Raw genomic sequence first — 12,673 nt, 5'->3', positions numbered from 1 at the left:
CTGCCTTTACTTTGTACTTAATACAAGATTCTAGAAGAAAACTACAGCGTTTCTCCTTGTCTTCCTACAAGTCATCGTTGGGCTGAGTTAAAGCTATCTGTGGATGCAGGTAGTGTGAGTAAAATCATACAGTTATCTAAGGGACTGATAATTAGAGCGGTTGGGATTCATAGGTACCAGGAAGAGACAGAATAGGTACGCTTACACTCGGCGTCAGAGACACAATGATTTTGCGAAGAAAGTCACGCGCATGTGCGAGATTTACATATAGCTGGCAGATAATATTCGAGAGGACCGACTAGTCTGAGGAAACTGTATAGAGAAAATCAATGCACAATCATTTCATAATTCATCATTCTTTAATTGTAGACATGCCGAACTATACTTTATCTTAAGCGACACTGTGAACAAGACCCATTAAGATCGAAATATTAAATATAAACCCTGTCTCCTCTTTCCACCTAAGAGTTTGTTTGGCATGTCTACAATTAACCCCATTACGACCGCGTTACGTTTTAAAACGGCACTAAAAAAGGGTACTTATTCCTTTCTGCCGTTTTAAAACGGCGGTCGGAAAAAAGGGTCTAGCGCCCCCCAGAGTCAGAAAATTTCCGGGGTCTCAGCTGCCGGGGGTAGCTGAGACCCTGGAGATCATGATTCTGGCCGGTTTTTCCGGTCCCCAGTCACGTGATGACCGGTATACACCGTATACCGATCATCAAGTTATAGTAAATGACCGCGCCGGTAAAAAATCATTTATCTCCCATCTGGCATGATCAAACATGCCAGATGGGAGATAAATCTTTTTCCCGGTTCCCTCCGGTCCCCTCGGTATCCCCAAAGTGCCCCCCCCGACCCCCAACCCCCTCCCGAAAATCCAAGATGGCCGCGCGCATCGGAGAGCACAGCAGCGCGCCGGCCGCATTTACACTGTTCCTATGGTTTCTGTCGTATGTGCCATAACACATACGACAGAAACCTGCTCCCCAGGCCCTGCCGGGTCCCCCCCTACCCCCCCTGGTGTCCCCCGGTGTCCCCCGGTGTCATACATACCGGAGCGCTGATCCCCCGCGGCCCCCTCCTCCGGCTCCTTCTCTGCAGACTCCGGTCACATGTGCCGAGCAGATGACAGCTTCCTGTGTTCAGGACGCTGGCTGCTGCTCAGCACTGTGCAGCTGTGACCCGGGGAGGGTGGGTGCAGCTTTTTGCACCCACTCTCCTCAAATGGAGGGTCTGCCCTCCTAGAAAATGGGGGATACGTTCCCTGAACGTGTCCCCCATATTCTAGAAGGTCCAGAGGCGACGTGGGACGTCCAAATGGATTATAGTGGATTTTTTTTTTTTCTTTTCAATAAATTGGTCATTCAGGGAATGTTTTGGGGAGTGTTTTTTCAAATAAATTTTTTTTTGTTGTCAATTTTTTTTCTTATTACTGTCAATTAGTTATGTCGGGTATCTGATAGACGCCGTGACATAACTAATTGCTGGGCTTGATGCCAGGTGACATTACACACCTGGTATCAACCCCATTCATTACCCCGTTAGCCAACGCACCAGGGCGCGGGATGAGCTGGGGCGAAGCGCCAGAATTGGCGCATCTAATGGATGCGCCACTTCTGGGGCGGCTGCGGCCTGCTATTTTTAGGCTGGGAAGAGTCCAATAACCATGGCTCTTCCCATCCTGAAAATACCAGACCCCAGCTGTCAGCTTCACCTTGGCTGGTGATCTAATTTGGGGGGACCCCACGTTTGTTTTGTTTTTTAATTATTTATTTATAAATAATTAAAAAAAAAAAAACAGCTTGGGGAGCCCTCCAAATTGATCACCAGACAAGATGAAGCTGCCCGCTGTGGTTTGCAGGCTACAGCTGTCTGCTTTACCCTAGCTGGCTATCAAAAATAGGGGGGACCCCACGTCATTTATTTTAATTTTTTTTTTTTTTTTTTGGGCTAAATACAAGGCTAGGCATCCTTTAGTGTCACATGAAAGGCACTAAAGGGCGCCAGCTTAGAATATGCAGGGGGGTGGGACGTTATATATGTTTGACATCTATCCATTCATCCATTGTAGCATTTTACGCTGTGTGCCCACAATCAGGGTTTGCAGCGTTTTGGGCGCAGAGTGTTTTCCCTGCGTCCATAACGCTGCGTTGTGCAGTAGAAGCACAGTGGCAGGATTTTTAGAAATCCCGTGCCCACTGTGTTTCTTTTCTCCGCAGCATAAACCGACCTGTGGCGCAGCTTCCCGAGCCTCAGCATGTCAATTTATGCTGCGGAGATGAGTGTTCTTTGCAGGTAGAATAAAACTAAAGTCCACAGCAGCCTGAACCCAAATCGTGGGCATGGGCAGCTGCGTTCTCCCGTGGACAACACTCACATTTCTGCAGGAGGCTGACACTGTGTACTAGACGCCGTGTCGCTGGATCATGGCCACATAGCCTAAAGGCTACTTTACACGCTGCGATATCGGTCCCGATATCGCTAGTGTGGGTACCCGCCCCCATCTGTTGTGCGACACGGGCAAATCGCTGCCCGTGCCGCACAACATCGCGCAGACGCATCACACATACTTACCTGCCCGGCGACGTCGCTGTGACCGGCGAACCGCCTCCTTTCTAAGGGGGCGGTCCGTGTGGCGTCACAGTGACGTCACTGAGCGGCCGCCCAATAGAAGCGGAGGGGCGGAGATGAGTGGCCGGAACATCCCGCCCACCTTCTTCCTTCCTCATAGCGGCCGGGAGGCAGGTAAGGAGAGGTTCCTCGTTCCTGCGGCGTCACACATAGCGATGTGTGCTGCCGCAGGAGCGACGAACTACATCGTTACTGCTGCAGTAACGATAATCGAGAATGGACCCCCATGTCACCGATGAGCGATTTTGCACGTTTTTGCAACGATGCAAAATCGCTCATCGGTGTCACACGCAGCAACATCGCTAATGCGGCCGGATGTGCGTCACCAATTCCGTGACCCTAACGACTCCGCATTAGCGATGTCGCAGCGTGTAAAGCCCCCTTAACAGTGAGAAATTTGTTGCTACAGCAACATTTTTGTGAAGTACCTGTGGATTCAAAATGCTTACTATACTCCTGAATAAAATCCTTGAGGGGTCCAGTTTCCAAAATGAGGTCACTTGTGGGGGGTTTCTGATGTATAGGTACCCAAGGGGCCCTGCTAATGTGACATGGTGCGCGCAATTTACTTCAACTTTTCCAAAATTCAAATGGTGCTCCTTCCATTCCAAGCCCTCCCATTTATCCAAACAAAGGTTTTTGGCCACATGTGGGGTATCCCTGCGCTCACAAGAAATTAGATAACAACCTGTGGGGTACACGTTTTGTTGTTGCCTCTTGAAAAAGTGAAAAATGTGTCGCTAAATCAACATTTTTGTGAAAAAAATGAAAATTTCAATATGGCAACCTAAGCTTATCAAATTCTGTGAAGTATTCGTGGATTCAAAATGCTCAATATACACCTAGATTAAAGCCTTGAGGGGTCTTATTTCCAGAATGGGGTCACTTGTGGGGGACCTCCACTGCTTAGGCACCTCAGGGGCTCTCCTAATGCAACATGGCGTCCGCTATTGATTCCAGCCAATTTTGCAGTCAAACTGCACTCCTTCTCTTCTGAGCCCTGTAGTGTGCCCAAACAGTTGATTTCCACCACATACAAGATATCAACAAACTCAGGAGAAATTGCGCAATAAATTTCATGGTGATTTATTTCCTGTTACCCTTGTGAAAAAAAAAGCTACCTGGTTGAAGTAACAATTTTGTGGTAAAATTTTATTTTTTTATTTTCATGGCTCAACGTTATAAACTTCTGTAAAGCACCTGGAGGTTCAGGGTACTCACCAAACATCAAGATAAATTCCTTGAGGGGCCTAGTTTCCAATATGGGGTCACTTGTGGTGTTTTTTTGCTGTTTACGTACCTTAGGGGTCCTCCAAATGCGACATGGTGCCTGCAATCTTTTTCAGCCAAATTTCCTTTCCAAAATTCAAATATTGCTCCTTCCGTTCCAAGCCCTCCCATTTCTCCAAACAAAGGTTTCAGACCACAAGTGAGGTATCACCGCGCTCATAAAAAAGTGGGTAACAAACGTTGGGGTCAAATTTTTGGAATTACCTCTTGAAAAAGTGAAAAAATTGATGCTAAAGCAACATTTTTGAGAAAAAAATGAAAATTTTCAATGTGACAACGTAACGTTATCAAAATCTGTGAAGTACTTGTGGATCCAAAATGCTCACTATACCCCTAGATAGAAGCCTTAAGGGGTCTAGTTTCCAAAATGGTGTCACTTGTGAGGGGTTTCTGCTGTTTAGGTACCTTAGCGGACATGTAAATGCAACATGGTGCCCGCAATCTATTTCAGCCAAATTTGCTTTCCAAAATTCAAATATTGCTCCTTCTGTTCCGAGCCCTCCCATTTGTCCAAACAAAGGTTTCTGACCACATGTGGGGTATTGGCGCGTTCATAAGAAAGTGGGTAACAAGTTTTGGGGTTCATTTTGTTGTGTTATTTCTTCTAAAAGTGAATAAATTTGGGGTAGAGCAACATTTTAGGTAAAATTTTATTTTTTGCTTTTTTTCATTCCACTTTGCTTTAGTTCCTGTGAAGCACCTGAAGGGTTAATAAACTTCTTGGATGTGGTTTTGAGTACTTTGAGGGGTGCTGTTTTGAGAATGGTGTCACTTTTAGGTATTTTCTGTCACTTAGGCCTCTCAAAGTCACTTCAAATGTGATGTGGTCCCTAAAAAAATGGTTTTGTGAATTTTGTTGAAAAAATGGGAAATTGCTGATGAACTTTGACCCCTTCTAACTTCCTAACCCCAAAACATTTTGTTTCAGAAATTGCGCTAATGTAAAGTAGACATGTGGGAAATGTTATTTATTAACTGTTTTGTGTGACATAACTCTCTGGGTTAAGGGCATAAAAATTAAAAGTTTGAAAATTGCAAAATTTTCAAAATTTTCATCAAATTTCCGATTTTTTCACAAATAAAAGCAAAAAATATCGTTCTAAATTTATAACTATCATGAAGTACAATATGTCACGAAAAAACAATGTCAGAATCACCGGGATCCGTTGAAGCGTTCCAGAGTTATGACCTCATAAAGTGACACTGGTCAGAATTGCAAAAAATGGCCTGGGCATTAAGGACAAAACTGGCTTCGTCCTTAAGGGGTTAAAGAATAATGCAAACTATGAAATAAGAGTATGTGATGATTTTCTCTATACTGTTATTGGGGATTTCACAACCCATTTACCGCCACATCAACTCCAAACCTGTGGGATGCTAATCCTTCCTATCTAGTCTGGGGAAACTAACTCCCCATTGACTAGTCAAAAGCCTAATTAGCATATTAAATACAGAGTTTATGAATACTTTTTTTTAAACATGCAATTAGGTGTAAAACACAATACGAGGCTGGTAAGGCAGAGTATTAGTAATAAATATACAAATGGTGGTGGCTTGTAGGACTTGTGGGACCTGTCAGTTTTCCTTTAAGTCTTGAACAACGACTTGAAATTTACAATATGGCATGTTATGTGTACTATATTACTTAAGTCTGGGTGTTAATCCAGAATTTTACTCTGTTTGCCAGATTTTGGGTTAGGAAATTTAAGGAAATTTGATGTATTTGTGACGCCCTGGCCCATCAGGTGAGGTCGTCACAGGGTATTGTGCAATCTGCCCTTCTGTGCAATATCCACCTCCTCCTTGGTTACGGGTCCCCAACTAACGGTGTTGCCAATGGAGGAAGGCGATTCAGGTTCCAGTACCCCAGAAGCTGCATGGGTGCCACGTTTTGGAGGAAACGGCTATCGGATGTCTCTGTCATCACAAGCACTAATGGCATTGGAGATAATGGAGGTGGAAGCAGAGTCCACTTCGGATGAAGAGAAGTCGGGCAGTACCATGGATGGGGTGGTGCCCATATGTCATCGCTGTGGTTTACCAGGGCACTCTGCAATAGTGTATCCAGGAGGTGCCCGATGTTAAAAAGACCGGAACCTGCAAGTTTTAAAGTTTTGAGTGGACTGTCACCTTTGTTGAAGGTTCTCCAGAGTTCCAAATGGAGGAGGCTGTCAGGGACCGGCTGCAGGGTTCCTGATGGAAGGTGACAGGAAAGTTCTGCTATACTTAGACTGCGCCCTCCTTGTTGAACCTTTTTCCAACCTTTGTTCCAGGGAAAAGGCCACCAGGGCCTTGGACGGTGCAGTGCTGGTAGACGGCACCAGGAGGCCCCGGTGGGGGTTGGCACAAAAGGACAACGTCTACCAGGTTACTCAGGACTTCCACCAGAGTCATCTATTGCAACACCCGGGACCTTAACCTGGTCACGGACCCACAATAGGTATGCAGCGGGTCAGGTTGTTTGGGTGGCGGGTTAATGGGATTCGGGACATTGGGACTGGATTGTCGCAGGAAGAGGCTGCAACGGAGCAGGTTGAGTCTTCGCTACTAACCAAACCGGTAGCGTTCCATTGTTGAAATGATGAACTCATAAAGTTTAGTAACATTTCAAAAATAGAAAATAAACCCTTTGATGTCCTGCAGCTCGAGGACGACCTACGTTTAACCAAGGGAGACTGTGATGCCGTAGCCTATCAGGTCGTCACAGGGTATTGTGAAATCTGCCCTTCTGTGCAATATCCACCTCCTCCTTGGTTACGGGTCCCAAACTAAGGCCGGTGTCACACGCTACGTTATATCGGGCGACATGTCGTCGGGGTCACGGATTCCGTGACGCAAATCCAGCATCATTAGAGATATCATAGCGCGTGACAGCTACGAATGACTGTGAACGAGCAAAAATACTCACCTTATTGTTGCTCGTTGACATGTCGTTCATTTTCATAAAGTCGTTGCTCCTTCTGCGCGCCGGTTGTTCGCTCCCGAGGCAGCACACATCGCTCTGTGTGACACCCCGTGAACGACGAACACAACTTACCTGCGTCCCGCCGGCAATGCGGAAGGAAGGAGGTGGGCGGGATGTTACTTCCCGCTCATCTCTGCCCCTCCGCTTCTATTGGGCGGCCGCTGTGTGACGTCGCTGTGCAGCTGAACGTCCCTCTCCCTTCAGGAAGAGGATGTTCGCCGCCCACAGCGAGGTCGTTCGAGAGGTAAGTATGTGTGATGGGGGTTTAACGACTTTGTGCGCCACGGGCAATGAATTGCCTGTGACGCACAAACGACGGGGGCGGGTGCGATCGCTCATGCGATCGCCCGATATATCGTCCCGTGTGACGCCGGCCTAACGGTGTTGCCAACAGCAGTCAATCTAAGTCCTAGGTACACTCTGCTCCACACCCACCAGACACACCAGCGGATGGTCTGAGTGGAATAAGGCCGCCCACTTGGGGGGTTGGTTAGGGGAGGTCAGGTGTGTCAGGATCAGTGAAGCGAGGAAGTTGAAAGAGAGAGGAGTGTTATCATCCAGAACCATGGAAGATCACCATATATCATTGGCAAAAAGGTGACAAGAGCATTGGCAACTAATCTGGCCGCCATGCCCTTACTAACCATCAACACTAGAAATAGCTGAGGGGTGAACTAACATCCTATGCACCGCGAACCCAGCCGGAGAACTAGCTATCCTAAAGGATGGAAAGATGAATAACTCTCTGCCTCAGAAGTAGACCGCAAAGGTATAACAAGCCCCCCACATTCAAAGACTGCAGTGATATAGGAAAACACAATACACAGATAGATGATAGGTTTAGTAAAGGTGAGGCCCCATTGACTAAATAGGAAAGGATAGGAAGGGGGCTGATGGTGGCCAGAGAAAAACCCTACAAAAATCCAAATATCTGATAGTATAAAAAGTCCTCAGATCACTAGATCTGAACTCCGTCCTATATCAGGCGCTCTTATCATACCAATGAACAGAAAGCAGGAACCATTACAAATTCAAGAAGCAACAAACACATGGATTTATAGGAGCAATACTCCAAACATAGCTGCAGGGAGCTTCCGAGCTAAGCAACTGAGAGGGAAGATTCCTGCATGCAAATACACTGACAATAACCACAGAAAATGACAAACCCAGATAAGAGCAAAAAGAACAAAAGAACATAAGAAAGAACTAAGCACTTATCTGGGGTAGATGTGCTCTGGAGCAAGATGAGAAAGCTGGAAAACCAAGGAACAAATGAGAACCGGCTCAGCCTGCTAGCAGACCAAGTTTTAAATAGGCAGAGAGTTAGCTATGGAAATGCCCATTGCTCCAACACACCTGGTCTCTGTCCAAACCAGTCATGGCCATAAGAGGGAGCCTCACAGCAGCAAAAGCATAACTGACATTCACAACACAGGAGATTAGGGGCCGGGCTCCTTGGAAGTAACTAGGTGACAGACGGTGGTCTGGACCTAGTAGGAGCTGGACCCCCGGTCATAGTAGATCGTGGCAAGGGGTACGGAACTGTCGAGGAGGACAGCCGGCGGCCTTGCACCATCACCGGAGTGGGACCAGGGCACGACGGGGTACGTGGACCCTAGGTCAGGAAGTAGCTTCAGAAAACCTGACAATTGACCCGACGAAAGTGGAGCCTTCAAGATCTGTTCTCCACCTGCTCCAAAATCGGGGTTCTAGCGCAACGAGGGGGATAGGACTTTCCACAAATACAGTCCAGAAAATGCCAAGCTTGAACCCTGAGAGCAAGCTCCCACAGTTAGCCATACTGGGGAGCGAGACCCGGCTAGTTCCACACTACCGGGACCAACAGAGAAGTAACTTAGTGCCAGGAGGCAGGTCACGGATCACCAGGCAACACCATCGGGGACGGGACCCAAACTAGTTCCCTTCAGCGGCAGCGGTGTTCAGAACTTTGGTGTATCCAGTTGTCGATGTCAGCTTTATGAACTGAGTGAGTACGAAAGTGGCCCCTGCGCTCCCCACGGCATCTTCCCAACGCCATCACCGAGTCCCGGGGAATCCCCTCTACCCGTGGAGGGTCCTAACACCTGGCTGCCCCATTCCATCGCCCCAGGTACTCCCAACTGAAGCAGTGGTACTCCCCAAATTACCACAAACCACGGGTGGTGTCACAAACTCTAACACATCCCCTGTAAATAACCCCCTTCATATGAGGAGCCGCACGACCCCCGGATCCGGAGACCCCTCGAGCCACCGCGGATCCGAATCCAAGCAGCCCGGCTGCTGACATGGGGGCGGCACATATGCACTATGGAAAGTTGTACCTTCTTCTAGATCAACATTGCAGGATAAAAGATTGCATTTTGATGGATCTTGGACCTTAGAAACCATGTTACTATGTCCTTTACATTTTAAAGAGGTGGCCCACTATAAAGCCTAGTGTCCACATCGATGTAAAGCTGTGACAGAAGGCTTTTTCTAAATACCTTCTGTTGTCCATTCAGCCTGTGAGTGGTGCTATCACTGTCCCCATCATGTGACCCATGCTTCAGTGACCTCTGATGTCACGTCAACTTCCGGAATTGGAAGTTCACCCGGCATTACTAAGGCGGGACCCAGTCTCCCTGAGTGACTAGGCTGTGGGCGGATTCTTATCGCACATCACAGCCCAGCATGGCTCATGCTTGTGGGGCTCTACGGTGAAGGAGAGTGCGCGCGAGATGATGGGCTGTGACGTGCGATAAAACTCTGCCCACAGCTCGGGACTGGGTTCCACTTCAGTGATGCTGGGTCAACTTCCAATTCTTGAAGCTGACGGGACATCATGACGTGATGTGACGTGACATCACCAGACATCAGGGGTCACGTGATGGGGATGAGCGGACAGTAATAGCACTGCTGACAGGCAGAATGGACAACAGAAGGTATTTAGAAATAGACTTGTCACAGCTTTATATCGATGTGGCTTCTTTGCTTTGTGGTGGACCACCTCCTTAATGTCTGGAGACTTCCATTGGCCATGATTTCCAGGAAAGGTGGATATGTAGCATTAGATTTATTATCCCTGCATGACTGATTTACATAAAGAATACGGCGGTTGACCCCAGTCCCCAGGAGGATGGTTCATCACTTCACACAAGATAAAAATTCAAACATCTCACTAAAAGACCATGCATGTCCTAATACAGGGTAATAACAGCAGTTATTGAGCGCCAGACTGTAAACTGAGTCTCACACCATGTAAAGCGGGCTATTCATGCTGATTAATCTCTCCACAGCTCTGCGAATGTCTGCCTATGACTGCAATTGCAGAAAAGAACTGAGTGATAAATTCACCTTTATCCAGACGCTATAAAAAAAGGAACGTGCACAAAGCATGACATGCAGCCCCACCATTACTAATTGCTATCTCCAGTATAAAAACTGAGCACAATATAAACAAGCACCAGTAGATTTCATGCATCTCCGGAACATCCTGCCATCTGGCTGCGAGAAGCCGTATATAATAGACATTATTGTGTCTGACACTTGGCTGTATTATGCAGCAACAGGATCCTAACTTACAGGTTGTTTATAAAAGAAAAAAGCGGAACGGAGAGTCTGCTGGCCATGCATGGTGCATGGGAGGAAGGCATATAGTCCATACAATCTGTGTGTTGGCACTGGTACGTGTAGCCGTCAGGGAAAGGCTGCAGTAAAATAGGAGGTGTTTGCCCCAGTTAAAGGAGGGTGAGTCTAAGCTAATGTGATGAGGAGTTCCCTTATTTCCAGTTCTGGAACAGAGACGCTATACTTATCCACAATGCATAATCAATAAGAAATGATACAGCTGTCAAGAGATACATAAATCTCCAGAAGATAAATTAACCTGAGGAATCTGGTGGCCATGCCAGGTTAACAAAGGACACTAAAGTTATTTCTACATACAGTGAAACCTCTCCAGCCGATCATCTTTTTGAGAAAATCACCCTACTGTCTAGACCAGGTTTTCAGCTTCATCATATATGATCCATATTGGCCATCTGAGAAGACCACCCCACCTAGAAGACCTCTTTTCAATGCAATTTTGGGTGGTAGTGTCTAAGAAGTTTTACTGTATCTCTAAAAGGTGCAGAAGTGTAGGTACCAGACATGCAGTTAGCAATATCAGCCACACATGAATCCCTGTGTGTGTTGCAGCTGGACTATTACAATTCATTTAAGTCTTCAGACATCTCCAACCATCCCACCACATAAGTGATTGTATCTTCATACATACTGACCAGCTCCGTTCCCAGGTTCTGTTGAGTGCTGACAATCATCGTGGCGGAGAAGAAGCGGAAACCTCTTTGGAGTTAAAGTGGAGTATGTCTTCGCTCCCTCGGCAGTGCAGTGAATGGGGGATGCCTCAGCACAACTCAGTGTGTCTCACACAGCCAGAGAAAGCCAATCTTCTATTGACCAAGGGAATTAATCAGAAAGACAGCATAAAAAACCCTGACTCTCAGCGAAATAACCCGCTGTGAGGAATAAGGAGGATGTGGGAGCTAAACTGGTATTGGAGGGAGGAAAAGAAGGAGAGCTTCAAAGGGGTGACTTCATACAACATATATAATAGTTGAGGGACCAGAGAGAAAGCGTACAGTTAAAAAAAATCGGCCAAAATAAGATTTGCATCAAGATAACTACACATTAATGAATATTCACAATGTGGACGTGTAGATTCCGTAAGTATAAATCTAAAGACATTGTGAAATAAGGAAATTGATACAACAATGATATGCCAAAACAATTCTTTCACTTTTGTCTTTTTCAAGGGAACCTGTCACCAGATTTCTCCCCTACTGTATAAGCTGTGGCCACTACCAGTAAGCCCTTATATACAGTGCTCTAGAATACTGTATATTAGAGCCCAGGTTGTATAACCTAAAAACAGCTTCTATTATACTCATCTGCAGGGCAGTCGGGTCTGATGGGAGTCACTGGTCTTGGTCCGGTGCCTCCTCTCTTCTTTACATCACCGTCCTCCTTCCCTGCTTTGTGTGGGTGCGCGTCCTACGTCATTCACACAAAGTCTTCAATTATACTCATGTGCATGCGCACTTTGATCTGCCCTGCTGAGGGCAGATCAAAGTATTGTAGTGCACATGCGCGGTTCATCTTTGGCGCTTTCCCGTGCCTGCGCATTACAGTACTTTGCTCTGCCCTCAACAGAGCAGAGACAAGTGCGCGTGTGCAGAAGTGCAATGGTGGTCTCTGTGTAGATGATGTAGGACACATTATCCACATGGACCTTGGAAGGAGGACGGCGATGGATGGAAGCGAGGAGGCGCCGGACCAAGATCAGCGATGCCCATTGGACTCGACCACCCCGCAGGTGAGTATAGTAAAAGATATTGTCATCCCTCTATAAATCGATTGTAAGGCCACATCTGGAATATGGGATCCAGTTTTGGACTCCACATTTTAAAAAGGACATTCAGAAGTTGGGTCAGTTAAAGGCGGGCAACTAAACTACTACAAGGAATGGAAGGCTTCACATATGATAAGAGGTTAGTTGAAAAAGTTGGATTTGTTTAGCTTAGAAAAAAAGATGTCTCAGAGGAGATCTCATGTCTATGTATAAATACATGTGTGGTCAATACAAAGGACTGGCACATGACTTAAAGGCACTTTCCAAGCTACGATATAGCTATCGATATCGCTAGCGAGCGTACCCGCCCCCATCGGTTGTGCGTCACGGGCAAATCGCTGCCCATGGCGCACAATATCGCTAACACCCGTCACACATACTTACCTGCCTAGCGACGT

The 12,673-nt window shown here is 46.7% G+C and overlaps 1 protein-coding gene across 3 annotated transcripts in view; it reads right to left on the bottom strand.

Annotated features, from left to right (window-relative positions):
- LOC142291969 (inactive dipeptidyl peptidase 10-like) overlaps positions 1 to 11,408 on the bottom strand; it is a 352,241-nt gene extending 340,833 nt beyond the window's left edge. For 2 of the 3 annotated variants that reach the window (XM_075336955.1, XM_075336957.1), the window contains exon 1: positions 11,146 to 11,408. In XM_075336955.1, coding sequence (XP_075193070.1) covers positions 11,146 to 11,184 — 39 coding nt within the window. In that variant the 5' untranslated portion in view covers positions 11,185 to 11,408. Of the gene's footprint in view, positions 1 to 11,141 lie in introns of all 3 variants that reach the window. The other variant, XM_075336956.1, reaches the window with a different exon arrangement.
- Between the last annotated feature and the right edge of the window lie 1,265 nt (positions 11,409 to 12,673).

This window comes from Anomaloglossus baeobatrachus, chromosome 2 (genome assembly GCF_048569485.1).
Source record: "Anomaloglossus baeobatrachus isolate aAnoBae1 chromosome 2, aAnoBae1.hap1, whole genome shotgun sequence".
Classification (NCBI taxonomy): domain Eukaryota; kingdom Metazoa; phylum Chordata; class Amphibia; order Anura; family Aromobatidae; genus Anomaloglossus; species Anomaloglossus baeobatrachus.
The sequence above is the reverse complement of the archived record's forward strand: the minus strand, read 5'-3'. Positions and strand labels throughout refer to the sequence as shown.